This window comes from Antennarius striatus, chromosome 7 (assembly GCF_040054535.1).
Source record: "Antennarius striatus isolate MH-2024 chromosome 7, ASM4005453v1, whole genome shotgun sequence".
Taxonomy (NCBI): Eukaryota; Metazoa; Chordata; class Actinopteri; order Lophiiformes; family Antennariidae; genus Antennarius; species Antennarius striatus.
This window is the reverse complement of record NC_090782.1, coordinates 10899399-10917652: the sequence shown is the minus strand read 5'-3', so window position 1 is coordinate 10917652 and position 18254 is coordinate 10899399. Positions and strand designations below refer to the sequence as shown.

The window sequence follows — 18254 nt, the reverse complement described above, 5'->3', positions numbered from 1 at the left end:
CTTATCCACATGCAGGATAACATTTGAACAGGGCTAGCCAACTTTATTTGTAGCACTTTACAGGGATATCCATGACTCTCTCACAGCGCTGTGGAAGATCTTCCACATTATTCCAGAACAGCAGCAGGTTAATGGAAGCCAGGTGGAGCCTCCCTGCATTAGCTCTGACCGGGACTGCTTGATCGACAGTGAGTTGTGGCGACGAATTTGAGATCGGCTACCCAGAATCAGGGTCGCGATGGAAACACAGCAATTCAAGCGCAACAGCTGCTTTTCTTAGCCACAAAAGAAAGAACATTTTCATTCACCTGAGACTGTTCTTAATTGGAACGTGTGGATATGTGCACTGATGTGTGTCTGGCTTTTCTCTATGCTTACTTGTGGTTAGCTGTCTAATGGTTAAATGGTATTGCAAGTCACCACTTTTTCCAAAGTTGAGGACTACGTTTTTTAAGTCCATAGGTCAGTGGTTCTTAACCTGGGTTCGATCGAACCCTAGAGGTTCGGTGAGTCGGTCTCAAGACAAATTACCCGACACAATGTGTCGGGTGTTTCTGCCAAGCATACACGAATCACTGTCTACGTTTGACAAATCATGTCAATTCGTAATTACACGCCCCCCTTAGCCATCACTGGCTGCAGGTGATCACGTGACGCTACATCAATTAGCCTACCTGTGCTACATGGGATTTTACGCACTCAGTAGTCGATTTATGCCTGTCCTGATGGTACGTCATCTGATTGCTTTATTAATATTTTAATTCATAGTAACTATGTTGAGCAATAAAAGAAAGTGGATGAATATGTGCAAAGTGAATTTACATGTATTGTATAACGGAACGTGATGGGAGTCAGCGTCCTGCATGATTTGCAATGTCAAGTTGAGCAACTCTAGTCTCGCACTGGCAAAAATAAAGGAACACTTCCTTAAGCTGCATGGGAAAAAAAAGAAACAGACTTTGCTGTGAAAATGACATCAGAGTATCACTTGCCAAGGTGAAGCCACACATATCTGAACTGGTCTCTCAGTAACAACAGCAGAAGTCACACTGATTTGCAGATGGGTCATTTCATGTGAGTTCATGCACTGTCTTGGTTTTGTTCTTTGAAAAAGGTGACATTAATACACAGTTCATTTATTACATCAGTAAAACATATACTTGTGTCATAAATTTGAAAAAAAAAAAAAAAATTTTTACTAAAGAAGGGTTCGGTGAGTGAGCATATGAAACCGGCAGGGTTCGATACCTCCAACAAGGTTAAGAACCCCTGCCATAGGTGGACAACTACTGTAGAAATGATGGTGTCTTTAGGAGCACACCATCTTTTTTTATTGTTTTGAAACAGTGGAATTAAAAGAATAATATTACAGAAAAGGCAAAAGGAGTGATGTTCGTGTATTATTCTGCGTTTTAGGAGCTATGGAGGACTCTGAATTTGTTAAATGCAATGATGTTTGGTGCTAATAATTGTGTGTTGTTACAAGGGTCTGTTTTTATTTCATTTCATTAAATGCTGTCTTTAAGATTTTTTTAATGCATTTCACTCTATAAAAGGTTTATTACATTTTTAAACCCACAGTTTTCACAAAACACAAATTTATCTAACCTAGAAACAGAAATTCACCTTATTCAGGTTCATCCTTCGTTTAGTTTGATCATGACAGTTAGCTAGAATCTATCCTGAACTCTAAAAGCAAGATTTACTTTTGAAAGATGAAATACATAATAGTTCCTCATACAGAGGAAAAGTGACATTTTTAAGCAACAAAAGTCACCATAAGTCAGGTTTAAGTTTTACAGGTGTGACCAGTAGCTTACAGTGGCTAAAGTTGGATAATATTGTTTATTTTTTTGGAGATAGGTTTTTGACTCCTCAGTCAACATTATAAATATACTTTGAACTCACTTGTTACATTACAATGGGAAAAGAAGGAGGAAACATGCTGTGTTTATTGAAATGTTTGTCTGTGGTTAGGGTTAGTGTTAGGGTTAAACCTCAAACCTGAAGTGTAGTGGGTAGCAACTCCCTTATAACAACACGGGGTTTACATCCACCTGAGGACCAGGGACCATTCTCTGTGGAGTTTGCATGTTCTGCCCATGTCTTTGTGGGTTCCCTGTGTGTTCTCCAGCTTCCTCCCTCCACTGAAAACATGCAATTGATGTGGAATTGGGACTCTACAATGATGATAGGCATGTTGTTTGTCTTTCTATGTGGCCCTGTGATGACGACTGGTCCAGGGTGAACCCCACCTCCTGACTTCATTCAGCTGGGATTAGATTCACATATATACGAAAGTCAGCTTCAAAAATCCATTTATATAACTTAAGGTTTTGGACATCAGGAGGAAGCTTGTGGGCAGAATTTCAAAACTCCACAGCAACCATGTCCCCAGAATTTTTGAGGTGTAAGTGAGCCCTCCTAAACTCTGCAGTTAACCCAAAAAGGTATACATAATAAAATATTTTTCACCATGAAGAAGTCATGTATCAGTGAATTCTCTTACCACAATTCTTCCTGCACATTTTCAATTAATTTCCTCTTCAATATCATGAGCAGTCACATTTGTGTTTCATCTGTAAAGAGCTCACCATATACATCAGTCTCACCGCATATAGAGAAAAGGTTGTAAGCAGAAGCAAATATTACAAATGATCCCAGTGAAACAGCTGATCTGTACGGCCCGGGCTTAACATGCTTTGAGCCCAGAGCTCAGCTCTGACCATCTTGTATGACAGGAAATGTAAATAGGCTTTCCTAAAACTCCTGAGCATCAAAAACAGGAATGTGTCTTTGACAAAGAAAGGAAATGCATATGTCTGCTAAGATGTTGTGATTTATTCTGTTGATCATGTGAATGTTTTGATGGTAAAAGGTAAAACATTGCTTTTACTGTGGAGCTGAGGCTAAACTTACGTGATATCTTCAAATCGTTTTGGAGTTTATCTTCTGTCGACCTGTCACAAATCATTTAAAGATTTTTATTTAGAGTCATGAGCATCAAGTTCTGCTGATGCAGTCCCGATTTAAGCGTCTGAGTCTTTAAACACTAAGCACTGCGTGCCATTATATCTCAGAGCCATGACTGTGATGTTAATGGCTTGGCAAAAGAACATGACACCCAGAGTGACAGAGGGATTACTCATTCTATATTTAGTGTTTATGTACATGAATATTGGCAGGACATCTCTGTACATGTGACACACACAGCGATACAGTGATAATAACACAGATCTCCAGCACGAAACACATTTACAAGATGGGCTCTACAGCAAACACTGGCTGAGATACACAAGGGAATGTCTGGACTACGACAACTTCGTCATAAAACTGGAATTTCCTTGTAATAGTTATTATCGTCATCAATAAAAACAGACAATCAAAAAGAGAGAGACAAAAAAGTATAAAATAATTTAAATTCTTCCTAAAACACATAGTGAATATGCAGTGAGAGATCTATACAATGTGGCTACTGGACCTCCTCTGGTCGACATGATTTAAAACATAAATATGACGAACAAATGCAAACGTCATGCAGCAACAAAAAGAAACACACACAAGATGAGAGATGATCTTCTTTGAAGTTCTGATTCCCCAGTGGCAACGTGGTGTCAAGAAGACAAGCCTGGTAACAAAGCACCTCGCGCTACGGGAACCCAGAGGTGCCAAAATGAAATGTAAACATAAATATACAGGTTGATATCTCTCTCTACAAACAGTTCAGTCACTGCCACAGGCCCATCCGCTGTGTGAGTAGTCAGTCTGTATACACTCCTTAGTAGAATATCACTTAGAGTTAAATAAACTTATTTAATATATATATTTATAATAGATTTATTCTATGCAGAGTCATTTAGCAGTATTTCCTTGTTTTCACCAGTTTGCTCTGGTATTTCACTGAGTGGCCACTGTGTCCCACCACAAAAACGTCCAGCAGGTAGGTCTTGCCCGGCTCCAGCCCTGTGATGGTCTCTGTTGTTACAGCTTTCTGCAGGTTGGGGCTGTGGAAATACTTGCACAGGACCTTTTCTGACTTCCTTCGGGTCTCTGGCCCGGCACACTGGTTCTGTTCCCGGCGTCGCTGTTCCTCGCCATAATTGTCGGCCACCTCCTTGCGGTAAATGCAGTATTTGTTGCGGTCCTGTGTGCCCAGCCATGCCACAGTGACGGAGGAGCAGGTGCGCAGCTTGTCAAAGGCTTTAATGCGAGTATCCTCAGGAAGCGAAGGAAAGGGGTGCTTGCTGCTTGGTCGTGTGGTGGCTAGCACCTTTAGGGTGGAGGCCCCTTTCCTGCTGCCCCGCAAACGGATCAGGTACTTGGCTTTTGGTTTTCCCCTCAGCTGGAACTGCCGTATACCCTCCACGTTCTGGGAGAGCAGCAACTTGCCGTCACGCCTCACCTGGACCTGTACAGCATCCAGACACGTGTGGACAAAAAGAGTGACCCGTTGGTGGGAGGACACCGGGGCGAAGCGCAGAAACTTGCTGCCCTTTCTCTTGATGAACACATCCGATACTTTGCCGTCCTTGAGCTCCACTGTTTTCTGGCGAGCTTCCTCTTTGGTGCGGGCGAATGTTCCCACGTACGCTGTGCTTGTGTTGGTTGCAGAATTCACAGCAAACACATCAAAGTAGTATTGCGTGTCTGGCTTCAAGTCTGAAACTGTAAAAATGTTTTTATTGCCAATACACACCTTCTGAATGTCTGATGCTTTGGGTTTGACTGTGTACGCCCGTGAGATTTTGTTGCTTGTAAGGCCTCGGTCTTTGCCAAAACCAATGTCAGAGGGAACGAAGCCAAAGTGCGCAAAGTCAAATGGGCTGAAGTCTCTACCGGGTTTGGGAGCCAGCATGAAGGCATCATCAATGCTGATCTTAGCTTCAGCTGCACACATGCTCTTGAAATTGTGCTCTTTGTTGATCACTACGCAGTACTGGACAGGCTGACCCATCAGAAAACCCGTCGGAGTTGGCTTCCAAGCCAGGGTGACGGTGGTACGGCCCAACGCAGTCACATCCACACGAGGGTCGTAGGGCAGCTCCGGGTAGGGCTGGTCAGACTCGGGGGTTGTGGTGGCGTACACCTTGAAGTTGCTGTCTTTCTCTGTGGACAGCAGCTCCAGCTGGTAGAGGCCAGAAGGTGTGCTGGTCGCCACGTAGGACTCCACATCGTTACCCTTGTAAGTAAAAAGCTCCGTCCCTTCATCGACCGTCACCTGCTGCTTCTGCTGGTCCAGAGGTTCAGGCTCTCCTGCAATAGAAACACAGACAGACACAACATGAGCTCTTTGATCAATATGGTAAATTTATAGAGCAAAATTTTACAGAGCTGTTATTGTGACCTTTAAAATATTTTTCTCCTGTTTCATTTTTGTGCTTTGATGGAAAATTATTTCCACCAACGCTGAAATGTTCAATTTGTTGATGCTGTGAGGTTGTGATAAGGCTCGGCAAGCCTTACGAATGATTAGCCCCCTCGCATGGCAGCCATGTTTTCACTCCAAACATACCCAAAGATCACAGGCCAGCATTCACTTGGCCTTTCTGAGGAAGATGTGAAACAAAGGGGTGTCTTGTAGCTTCTACGTGAGAGACACAGCCCAAGCATAATATTATGTTTGTCAACCAGAGAGTGTGCTCGGTGGTGTTCTAAAAATTAATACTCGAAAATCTACTCCCACTGGTCTTGGAAGAGCAGGGAAGACAGGAAGAGGTTCAGTGGTTCAGCTATTAATCTAACACCTCTTGTGAAGTCAGACTTCCATCAGTGCTGCGTGTGTTGGGTTCAAATCATTTATCCTCTGCTTACAGTCGAATTCTTTTCTCTTGAGGCAAGGCTCATGTCTTCACCAGTTTAACAACACCATAAATCACTGTGTGGCATTTGATCTGACAAGAGTGCAGACACAAGCACAGGTGCTGGTGTATTGATATTCAAATATAAGCTCACATCACACATCTAAACCACCACTTTGGTCGTATGGCAGGATCTCCTGTGCTGACGGATGCCCTCCAGATGGTGAAAGTTTGAATGTGACGTAGGTTGGGAAAAAAAAGGAAAGGATAGGAAGAAGAAAGACAGACAGTCGAAGCGCAGCAGGATTTACCTTCAGAAAACCGAGACAGTTTAAGTAAAGGGATGCAATGTCTTTGATTCAGCTGGGTGACTACAGCAGAGGAGCCCCTCTCTGAAATTATAGACGTCAGCTTGGGCAAAGTCAGACACATCATAAGTGGTCAGACTAGACACTACGACTGTGACTTAATTAAAACCCACCCAAACACAAGGCCTAACATCACTGCGTAGGTTAATTGTGTGTGGGGGATAGTGATATTTCCACATAACCTGTCATTAACCTCTTCCACTGCTGCCTGATGTCAATTATACCTGATCCCTCCCCACTGGCCTCCTCTGGCAGCTCCTGAAGGGTGAGTTTCCACTCCAGAGGAGCATCACAAGGTGTCACAGTAACAGACAGGGGTGTGTTGTCTTCCTCCACCACAAAGTAGTACCTGTGAAAATAACACATCACATTTTGACATTATCTAAACTATCGTGGGGGATAAATGCATGAGGAGGCTGAAACTAAGGCACACCGTTATATTAACGCTACTGACCTTGAGCTTTCTTACTCTGACCTAAGCAGAGACTCAGGGATCCAAACATGACTTTATCATTTATTATTTAGCTTTGCATCAACAAAATAGCTCAGGTTACAGAGCAACATATGATGTTTCCAGTCTGTTTACAGGAACTGGCCATCTCCACGTTGAATGTCTTCCTCCATGATTGTTGTGGCAGAAGTAAGTGAAATCTACTCCATTCTCACAAAGATTCTACTTCATTTAGTGGTGGCTTGACTCACCTTTTGGGTGTGTCCCTGAAGAGGTAGCCGCTGATCTCAGCTCCGTCAGGGATGACAGAAGAGTCGTGGAACAGTGACTTGTCTCTGATCTGCATCTGGAATAGACCTTCGTCTCTCGTGGGTAGCTTCTGGGCCAACGTTCCCAAACCCAGCAGCACCAGCAGCGCCACACTCCAACCTTTAAACTGCCTCATGCTGGAAGACATAAAAATAGGGTTTCATTAAAGAGTGATGATGCATCCTGGAGTGTAGTGTTTCGTTTTAATTGAATAGTTTGAACATTTGACAACATTTATGTTGTTTTGCCTATAGCTTAGCAACAGCATTAATACCTTTGTCTTGTCTGCAGACCTGGCTTAGCATAAATCCTGTTAAAAGCCACCATAGCTGAAGGAATAGTCCAGCACATAGCCATAACAAGAACAACATTTTATCATTGCAGTGCTACTTTATCCATTTAGAATATCAATTGTTGAGTTTCAGGTGTAGCTGTTCTTCTTCCTGTTTTCATGTGAAGCTTAAGCTAATATAGCCCTACAGACATGGAAGTGGAGCCAACCTTCTCATTTAATTCTCAACCAGAAAAGAACACAAACATAACTTAGCAATAAAAGCAAAAAAACTTTAGCAGTCCTGGTAGGCGAATATTTATCAAATCAGTACGGTTCCTTCAAATAAGCTCATATTTAGCATGCGGACACAGGAGACATATTGATCTTGCTTTAAAAAAAAAGAAGGTCTTTTTCAAAATGTCTCAATCTTTGATGATATTATCAATCAGTATATCGGTTATGTTGTGTCATAAATGTCTGTTTTTGCGGTGGAGGTTCTGAATGTTTCCCCTGTACTTCCTTTCATTCTGGCATCAACACAGAACTGTTCTTAATGAGTTCCATTTGGCAACAGTGAGCCCTGGCTCAGACATTACAGTGTTTTAATTGGCTTCTGCGTCCACAGTGATCCACTACACATTTTATTTCTGAATCAAATGCTGTTTTTATGTCTTCTTTCCTCATTCATTTGAACCTGAATTAACATTTCACATTAAAACAGATTGACAGCACAGACGCTGTCGTTCAGAGAATTACTGAGGAGACACAGGGAACGTAAATGAGTGCTCCCCGCTATGATGAGGAAGGGGGTTTATGTTTAAACACAGATGTGTGAAGGAAAAGACATTCCTAGAAACTCCAGGGAACCACACGATTTCATAAAGCTCTTAATATAAAAATCCCCAAATCCATGCCATTTAAGTTTTATTGATGCTAATACAAAAATGTTGAGTGGTGTGGTCCACAGATGGAGCTGTGGCTCAAGATGAGGTGCAGCTGACCGTGGCTGAGTGCCTCTCACGTATCCCCTGTCTATTGATTTTGCCCCATTGATTGCAGCTGATGGGAACGCCAAATCCCTTGTGATTTAATCAGTGTAATGATGGCAGATTAGCCAGATACTTTACTGCCATTTACTGCAAGCGAGATGGTGTCCTTTTAATGACCCCTCTCCCTTTCTCTGCTCGCCCTCCCTTGTCTGTCTCATTCCCTTGATCACAGTTTTTTCCTCAACAAATTCAGTCTTTCACACGTATCCACAAACGGTACAGGCTTTTCACTTTACTTTATGCTCCTCTTCCCTCTTCACTCACACGACCCGGGTCCAAAGCTCCACTCAGTAAAAATGGTTTCATCCTTTCATTATGTGTTTTTGCAAAACACAAGCAGGGGAAAAGCCCTTTGCAGTTTCTGTCACTATGACTGTCTCTGCCGTTGTCTGAACCCAACCTTCCATCGCACCACCAAACTTCACAGGGCTAAAAGAAAGCCATCTAAGTGGTACTTTGAGGTTTGACTCACACAGAGAGTGGAGATCCTTATCGCCTCAGCATGTCTCTCCACTTCAGAAGTGTGCCGGTTTGGAACAAAGACATGTCTATTAATACTCAAGACGGCGCTGAGGTGGTATCTGCAGGGCCATTCAGAGCTGTCTGTCATTACAACATCCCCAACACCACATAGACACATTGAAGGTCCCAGCCCCCGGCCCCCGGCCTGCTCCGTCCACCACATTGATGTCATTACACGAAATGTCTGCTATCACTCCCACAGTCAGGGTTTTATCGCTACTGCCATTAGCACATTTGATGTGTACTGTCAGGGCACTCCTCACATGTGACACCCCATGACTGAACTTCTCCCACATTCACTGAACCCCTCAGTCTATTGACAGTTCATATTGCAGAGGGATGACAACTGAATATTAGAGCGGTTGTGCTGGGCCAATGCGGTTGAACAGACCAGCGCAGAGTCAACATGGTCACAAAAGCTACTTTGGATCCGCTTTCACATGCGGGACTTCACCATTCTCATGCCACAGAGTTTCCTCACCAAAATAACACATCAAAAAAACTGCATCTGGAACAAATAAAGTCTAATGTTTAATTAGAATGGCTAAGAATGTATGATCGCAATTTCAGGAACGGATAATTTCAAGGCAAATTCATCCACAGTCATGTCAACTATGTTTAACCGTTGCTTTTTATCTGGTAATTTTTGTATTCATAGTTTTTGTTTTACTTTTTGTGCATTTTGCCAAGCATTGTGGGTTAAAAGACATCCTGTATATTCTAATTCTAATTGCAAACTGTGCACGGTGTAATGGGATTAAAGAACAAATACAGCTTTCAATGGTTTCGCCGAGGGAGGAAATAGCGATGATCTTCTTTCCCATGACTGTCTTTGAAACGTCTGCATTTTAAGGCCTTCACAATACCACAAGCTTAGACTTTGATACAACGCTAGTTATAAAATATACACACTCCATACCTCTTTTGGTATCATGTTGAAAAAATTATATACAAAAAATTGTTTTCTCCGTTTTCTTTAAAAAAAAAAAGATAACTACAGAAAATTCACCAAACACAGATCAACATATCCTGTTAATATTTGTGAATCTTTAGCTCTGTTTTATTAAGGCTTTGGTGCTTTTAATGCTGACAATCTGTCATTTTGAACTTCTGACTACATCATCTCTTTTGAATCGCTACCATAACAGCTTTGATCCTCTAGTTTGGGGTCATTTCATAGTAATCATGAGCAAAGCCAAAACAAAATGTTCACACTGTGTTTTACATCTCCCAGATGGACACAAAACATTTTCTGTGACCTCGGTCAAAAGCACAATTAAAATCATTCCCAAACTACTCGTGATTAAAGCAAAAATATATGTTACATGCAATAAGTCAGCCACCTGATCAACTCCTGAAGGCTGTGAGCGTGCTTTCCAGCAGGAACACAGTGATTATATGTGTTCTATTTCTATGCATGGAGATGGAACCCAGGACATACATGTATCCCAGCCCTGTTGTGCGCATGTGTGTGTATGTGTGCACCAAAATGCCCTGACCTCCCCTTTCTCTTCTCACTTTGTTTAACCGGTCTCCCTCTCCCCTTCCCTCCAGCTCCTTGTCAAATCGGATAAGGCTCCTGCCTGCTGCCACATGGAGCTCATTAACAGAACGGGAGGGAATAAAAGACAGTTTAATTTCAACACAAATAAAGAGACATTTCGGATTCCACCCAACAAGACGCCTGGCGGGACTCGCGGGACCGGAGCCTGTGTGTTTTCTTTAAGGAAGTCTGAAGGCAGATTTATGGTGGGCCCTCGGTAGCAAGCTCCATCACCGCTGTCACTTCAGGGCCAGTGGTGGGGATTGGACTGGGGTATATACATATATATATACGGGGCTGGGAGCCAAGGATGGAACCACACAGGACCTGTGCTATAGGCAGGCCAAACCAAAGCAGGTCTGGTGCTCTTGGACGGCTAAACAGCTCATTAATTAATTGGTAGGGACTGTGGCAAGGGCTTATTTCCAATGATAGATATTTTTATATGCTATGCGTATTTCCACATGTGGGTGTGATTCCAAACCATCACATTCCTGCATTCCGCTGTGTGTATAAGTTAAAACCATCACTCAGGACCTCGCCATCCATAACATCACTCATAGTTTGAGTTTCTGAACGGTCCACATCTTCAGAACCACCAAATCTGGCACAGTAACATGATAGAGAGCCCAGTTTCCTTCTGCCCCACCCCTCCTTTCTTTCCTCTTTATAGTCCATCTCTGGAGCTCGCATTTAGCCTGCATCCTGGAATGTCTCTGTGAGGAGGGTCAGGTCGCAGGGCCGCTTTCTGCCTTAGAAACCCCATTCAGATAGGAGTGAGGATGGGGGGAGTTGTGGTGGCTCTGACTGATGCGCAGGCATTGTTGGCTGCATGGGTGATTAAAGATTACAAGAGAAAATGCCCCATGGGAAAGTCATCCACCCACTGCCCATCATCCGGGGCGCACATGCACCAGGCCTGAGTGCTTCGTGGGAAATGAGTCAATCATGCGCCGTTATGTTGTGTTTGGAGTCAGAGAAGGGGAGGCACAGACAGAAAGCCCGTTCAGCAGCTCCTGTGAGCCGCTCTGCATCCGCTTGTGTCCATCTGAGGGAGCATAATGGGGGGCTTTGCAACATGAATGTGCCAGGAACTGGGAAGCAGAGTGTGGGTATGATGAATAATTTAACAAGGAAATAAAAACTTGCGTCCTTAATCTTCCAGCAGTGACTTTGGATGTGTGGCACAAAAGCGGCGCGTTGGAGACAGTATATAAACCGCAGACCTGTCACTTCTCTGGATGCGCACGGCTATAGCAACACTGGTGGAATTCTTTCAGCCGGAGAGTTTTCATATGCAAATCATTGGTTTAGTTACGGTATGCAACGCAGACCTTCCCATTTTAAGACTTTTTTTTTTTTTTTTTTTTAAATCATGATTCATTCTCCTGAGAAAGTAGAAGGAAGGCAGTGTGGCTTCAAACCGTGCTGCTAAACACGGTCATTCCCGCTCCGGGTTTGTCTCTTATTAAACACAGGCTGGGATGGGAGCTCCCACATGGACCGGATGAGGAAAACAACTCCCAACATGTCATTAATCTGTCTTGAATTATTTTTTTACTGAGGCGACGGTACACATTTACGATACTTATCATGCGCTGCGCTCCCGCCCGTCTGGGGCTCCTACAGGTGCGTGAGAGCACCCAAAGGTGTGTTTAGGAAATAATTTGTGCCTTAAAGCTGTGCCGTGTTTTTTTTCTTTTGTTTTGTTTTTTACGCCTTGCACCAAAACATTTGGATGGAGAGAAGAGCACACATGGCTGCACAGAAGAAAGTAAGAAATTCAGTGTATTGATAAATCGCCTGATTGGGTGTTGTGTCACCCCTGGGAGCATGGGAACTGTTTGGAGGCACAAAAGCAGTTTTTTTTTTTGGTCTTTTCTTCTTTCTTTTTTTTTTTTCAGAAGTTCACCAGTTTGTCGGTCCTCCCCGGTGGAGGCAGACCTGGTCCAAACCAAAATAAGATCGGATTTAAGGACCACGCGATTTCGGGCTTGATTGAAATGTGTTGGAAACTTCTTACTTCCCGGAGTTGTAAACCGCAAAACCTCTTCCCCTCTGTTTCCCTCTCTCTGGCAGGCGTTTCAAAGGCATCACTTTACTCTCCGAATTTATATGGAGCACTTGGAAAAATAAAAGTCAGGGAAAAGTTCAAGAAAGTAGGGAAGTTTTCCTCCAAATCATTTGGAAGCGCTGGATCAGACGCGCCGCTGCAGCCCGGAGGATAGATAACGCGAAAAAATCAATCTTTAAATGAGACAGACTTACCTCTCTGCGTAACGGCGAAGTTATCTGGAGGATGGCTCTGGTTCTCTCAGTCTCTCTGATATCACCAAGATTAAAAAGTGCCACAACTAAACCGATTCAAAAGGGGGGGAAAAAATCAAAAGTTGTGTCCAGTATAGTTCCCTCAGTTCTCACTTCTATTGTCAGAGCCTATCAATCGGATTAGGCGACAGCACTGGTGCGTGTTTGCAGTTTTCTTGAGGGTTTAACTGGTCTCTGGTGGGCAGGAGTGTGAGAGAGTGTGTGTGAGTGGGTATCCTGAGTGCTGGCAGTGCGTCCCTCCCCTGCCGCGCTGCTGCTATTGAAACCTCCACTGGATTGGAGGCAAACTGGTGCGAACTTCTTCCCTGCGCTCTGTGTAGGAAAACTCTTAAGACACAGAACCAGCCCACCCCTTCAGCACACCGCAAGAAAAAAAAGAAAAGAAAAAGAAAAGTAGGGACCGGACAGACTTAGACCAGGCTTTGACTGGCCCTCAAACGCTGAGCAAAGGGACGGATCTGGCAGACGCATCGCTAGATCGAATACATCTATTTAAACTTTAAATCGTGTTTGGAGCAGTAACTATTCAGTCCCGCATGCAGTTTTGTGTGGTGTCACCGGAGCGTAGATCTAGAGACGACGGGCTTCCCCCACTTACTTTTTATTTCCTCTCTGTTTACTCCGAATGCTCCTGGAAATTATTACTTAGGGCAGAAGCGACTTGGAGAAGTCACGCAACCCGGGCGGCTATAAGTATAGACAGGTTGTGTCGTGGGGCCTGGTGGCTGGTTGCGCACAAAATGATCTGAATGTGTTCCTTCTGAAAGAATCCTTCATTTGTGAATGATATGGGGTCACAATTGCGAAGTCCTTGACTATCAACTGGAAATGCAGTTAGGCATTAGTGTTGTCATCCCGTGCTTCTAAATACCCAGGAAGCGAATGTTTACCCGAGATAAGAACCAATGGTTGTGTCGGAACTGAATTGCCCCCAATTTATGACTTGATGGAGGGTCCATTGAGGAGGAGCAGGTTATCTGGTTTAGGGGATGCTGCCGTTTCCTCATCAGGAGGACGCGCGGCTGCAGATTTTTACGCATGAGCTGCTGCAGGTTGTCTTCAGTCGAGTGCAAGATCTGGATTAGTGCATTTTAATTTAAATTAGACTCTTTATTACACGATGCATTCACATATGATCTAAAATGAGACGTCAAATATTTAATATCTTTTTTAAAACATGAAAAATAATTGTCTGACGTTGATATTTAGATGTTAAGCTTACTGTTTTTAAACAGAGCAGGTGGGTTAAAACTAATAAACGACACATATTCGTTTCTATGCTTAAGCAAAAGGTTGTGTTTTGATCTAAAATACTTTAAAAAAAATATCTAAATACATTATACCTGCGTTCGTAAACTGACTGAACACCAGACTCCTGCAGCCAGAAGCTGCAGAGTTGGTGCAGGAGCGGCATCTAGCGTCTGGTGTGAGAATAAAACAGTTTAAACAACACATAAAGGAGAGTTTCCACTCTGGCACATAAATATAACTCAGATTAGAGTTAAAGTTTAAGACTGAATTCACAGGGTTGACTGATTTCCTCTAGTTTGGAGAATTATCTGCGCCCCCCCCCTCTTACAGCACAACTTTTTTTAAAAAATTTATAACAGAGAGGGATAACTTGTGGATTTTTTTTTTTTTTTGAGAAACCAGCACACATATTTTGGAGCTATTGATGCCTCGGTTCATGATTAACGGTGACTTTGACATCCATGGGATTAAAATAGATGCCAAATTGAATTTGCTATAAGTCACACCAACAAGCTGTGAAAACGAACCCTCTCCGTGGACATGTGTCCTCATAACACACACACACACACACACACACACACACACACACACACACACACACACACACACACACACACACACACACACACACACACACACACACAGTGACCCAGCTACATGCCAGAATCTTGAAAATGTATCCACACCAGAGACAGTGTAGTAAAGACGTAGGGAGGTTTTAAATGCTCCTGTAATCCCACTGGTCCATTTCAGCTTCACCGCAGAAGCAAAATAAAATTACATGTTAATAAATTAACTGAAGGATATTTTCACTAAACCTTTAGACACATGTGTTCTATTCCAGCAACACCCTTTCTCACTTTTAGAACCCCATAGAATTACTCTTTTCCATGTGTCCTGAATGCAGTTAATCTCAGATGAAAGTAAAGTGACTCTGAGGTCACAATAATTGATTGTGGATCGATTGATCACTGACTAATCACTCACCAGAGTTGGGTCACTGGACATTTGGTTGAGCACCACCCTGCACTGATGCATGCGTTAATAATGCTTATGTTCAGAGCCATATTTATCATTTTTCAGCACTTACAGCACCACTGGCTGCAGAAACAGCTCCAAACAATGACAAATGAAATCGAAAATATAATCACCAGCTGATAAAAGAAAATATTTTTCCCTTTCACAGCTGAAGTGTCAAGGCAGATAAATCTTTTAGGCGATTTGAGGAAAGCAATCCTTTTTAAACTAAGCAAACTTCAAAGTTTAAATCTCCTGAATACCAGCGATCATTGAGGCTTTATCACCATCGTGAAACAGGAAGATTGTGAGTCTGACTTATTTGCCTTTTGGATATCAGATCACCCGTTTAATTAAGCTTGTCCTTTATCCTGATTGTTTGCAGCCATTCCTAATCTGAACCGTCAGCAGTGGGTTCTTTAGCAATTCCAGCTACATTTGTCAGACTAGTGGTTTGTAATGAACAATGTGTTTATCTTTCAAAGACTCTAAAGCTTTTATGGATTCAATAAGGTATTACTTCTCATAGTAGCTATGTTACTGAAGTGAGACCTATACCTCAGTGGATCAAATGACTTATGCAGGATAATTACTGCCTCAGGAAATGTCACAAACCCAAACTGAGCACCCAAGGCTATTTAGAGGATGCATTTTATTTATACATTTCCGGAATTTTCCTAAAGAAGGAAGTTCTGAGCAATTTCCTGAGCAGAGGTGCTCGTCTATTGGGGGGAAAAATACATCCATCAATGAGTTTTTGATATTAAATGTCTAATGTCCTAATGTCTTATTTTGCAGGTGGTTTTGATATATTTTAAATACTCCTGTCCTGAGTAAAGGGAGTGAACAACTACTGAGTGAATATGAAAATTACTCCATTTTGCTCTAAATCTGTGAAACAAACTGTGTCAATCCACAAAAGAGGTGTTTGGCCATCATTAGATTTATCATTTATCACAATGTTCTATACACTTCAATGTCTGAATGATGTTTAAAGACTGAAGCATTGTCTGAAACCCTGTTGAGCTGCATCTCAAATGAATCACTAGCTTCTCGGCTTCCGAGCCAACGATTCTGCTCTAACCTGGTGTTAAAAGAAAAATGTTCCATTCTCTCTGTGGGTTTATAATTCCTCATTTAGACTTGTGACTGTGGGATGTTTGCAGGTCAGTCAGGAACAACAAATGAGTGCTGTGGGTCCTTTTACACGGATCTCAGTCTGTTTGCTTTGGGGATAACCCTGACACTACAGCCTCGCCTAAGTGATCTCCTTACACCTCCCCAGCAGCTCAGGTAATCCATTAATGCAGGGAGGATGGAAAGTAATATCCCATCAGGCTGATGTGCATTAATATGACACTGAGAGGAGTGTGGGAAGTCTCGTCTTCATCACTCACCTCATGTCCATTTAACGCTGTCTGAGAGACTTTCCCCCTGCAGTCAGAGGAAAGCAGCCCAGCTTCTAACACCGAGTTCATCATTAACCAGCTCAGAGCTCAATCCAGGCAAACATCCACCCCCTGTACACATTTCACCCCATCCTTTTATTTTCCAGGTGTCTCTTCTTGGAGATAGGAAGGGAGGGGAAACAAAGTGTGAACTCTGACCTCAGCTGAAGATGTTGCACTTTTGTCTGAAAGATACCGAATGCAATCATTGCCGGGTGACGGAGAAGGCATCGTCCTGATGTGAAGAGCAGGATGGAAGGGAGGAGAGGCAGAGGGTGAGGGTTCAAGGGAAAGAATGAGGGAGTGAGGGATGGTGACGGGAAGCCAGGCTGAGTGGAGGACATCCTGTTGGAGTGTTTTCCCACTGCATACCCACCTGAAGCCTGAAGGGTTCCTTAATAAAGGGCTTTTGCTGCTGCAGCGAGTGTGTGGTGGACACATCCATTATTCTGCAGACATAAATACACACAAACATACATTTGGGTGATGGGAGTGGTTCGTCCTCCTTAAAATTCGGCCATAGGACATCCTTAACTCACTCATTCACTCATCCTGTCTTCAAAAGCTCCTCTAGCTCTTGATACAAAAAAAGACTAAAAGCCACAATTGAAACCAGATGAAAGAGAATCCGAGTGAAGAGACATGCCATGTCAGCGACTAACTTCCTCTTATTATCCAATAAGAGAGCAGCAGTGCCAGCGTCCGACTTCATCCCATTATCCGGTGCAAGAGAGGCATGTCGGTGGTGCCTGGAATACTCGGGGGACAGGGAGACATAAACAAAGAGCAGAATTTAAACTCACAATCGAGCACGGAGAGACGGATTCAAACAGGAGTCTGTCCCGGGCCTTTTTAGTGAAACTCTAGAGCTCAGCAGCTCCAGGCGTGGTATGCAGATTGTAAACACAGCCTTCAGGAGACGAGCAGAGGAGGATCGGCTCTCCCTTCTCTGCTTTCTGTCCACAGACAAGAGGAGGACAAACGTGGAGCAGCGTTACATCATCTGACACGCACTGCTCAAGCAGCGCACCAACCACACGTCAAATCAAAAGGATCGGCTTTAAGGTTTTCATCAACATTCATCATCCACTCAATTTACATTCAGTATTTGATTTTCTGCATGGCGGCCATGTATTCAAGAGGCTTACCTACACACACACACACACACACACTCCACTGCCTGGTTGCATTTAAACGGATAAACCAGTCACTATTCTTCTGTCTTCATTACAGTTGAAGACTGTAAATAAAATAAATAACCAAGAATACTTAACGCACACCTTTAAATAAATTATCTGCAAATACATCACTAATATATTATTATATGTATGCAGTGTTGTAATGATCTTTATTTGAACAGTCAGAGATGACTGCTAAAGAGGAGGACTGCTGGTTCTAGAGTAGAACTCTATGCAGAGATTTGTCTTGTCTGAGACAGAGGTGTGTGCCTGTGAATCACAGCTGCTCCCATTAAGCATTCACACTTCATTCTGGACGTGTTGTAACCCCAACTCATGCTTCTTCAATTTAGGAATCTGTTTATGCTTTGGCTGATAATCATGTTAAACTACAGGTGGTGCTTCAGATAAAGAGGTGCATATTCATTCATGCTGTGTGAAGTGAATCAAGTCAGGATTTTTATGGTTTTTATTAAATATAGTAATTTAATGAAGTGTAAGAGGGTTTAATTAGGAGCAGTGTTTCTGCAACAGCTGTGGGATTTCTAGCTGCTAAAGACTCAGTTTGCTTCCACAGGAAGTGGTGGAGCCCAGAAATAGAGCTAAAAGAATCTACGTTCAAAAAGTAGAGCTCCACGTGCATCCTGCTGCTTCGCAGATGCTGAAGCTGGCGCTATGTTCATCGCATTTATTTAAAAACCCTGTCTTATTGGATTCA

General features: G+C 43.0%; 1 protein-coding gene across 1 annotated transcript; it reads right to left on the bottom strand.

Moving 5' to 3' along the window:
* Window positions 1–3136: 3136 nt before the first annotated feature.
* ndnf (neuron-derived neurotrophic factor) lies at window positions 3137–12934 on the bottom strand. The gene is made up of 4 exons (XM_068319432.1): window positions 12583–12934; window positions 6869–7063; window positions 6391–6515; window positions 3137–5253 (listed from the first exon to the last, which is right to left on the bottom strand). The coding sequence occupies exons 2-4, from the start codon at window positions 7060–7062 to the stop codon at window positions 3857–3859; spliced, it is 1716 nt and encodes a 571-aa protein (XP_068175533.1). The 5' UTR covers window position 7063; window positions 12583–12934; the 3' UTR covers window positions 3137–3856.
* Between the last annotated feature and the right edge of the window lie 5320 nt (window positions 12935–18254).

Excerpts from the sequence above, each read along its gene's own strand:
- ndnf (XM_068319432.1), bottom strand. The coding sequence starts at position 7,062 with ATGAGGCAGTTTAAAGGTTGGAGTGTGGCGCTGCTGGTGCTGCTGGGT. Across the intron at positions 6,516-6,868 it reads TTCAGGGACACACCCAAAAG|GTACTACTTTGTGGTGGAGG; the intron begins GTGAGTCAAGCC and ends TTATTTTCACAG. Across the intron at positions 5,254-6,390 it reads GGCCAGTGGGGAGGGATCAG|GAGAGCCTGAACCTCTGGAC; the intron begins GTATAATTGACA and ends TTTCTATTGCAG.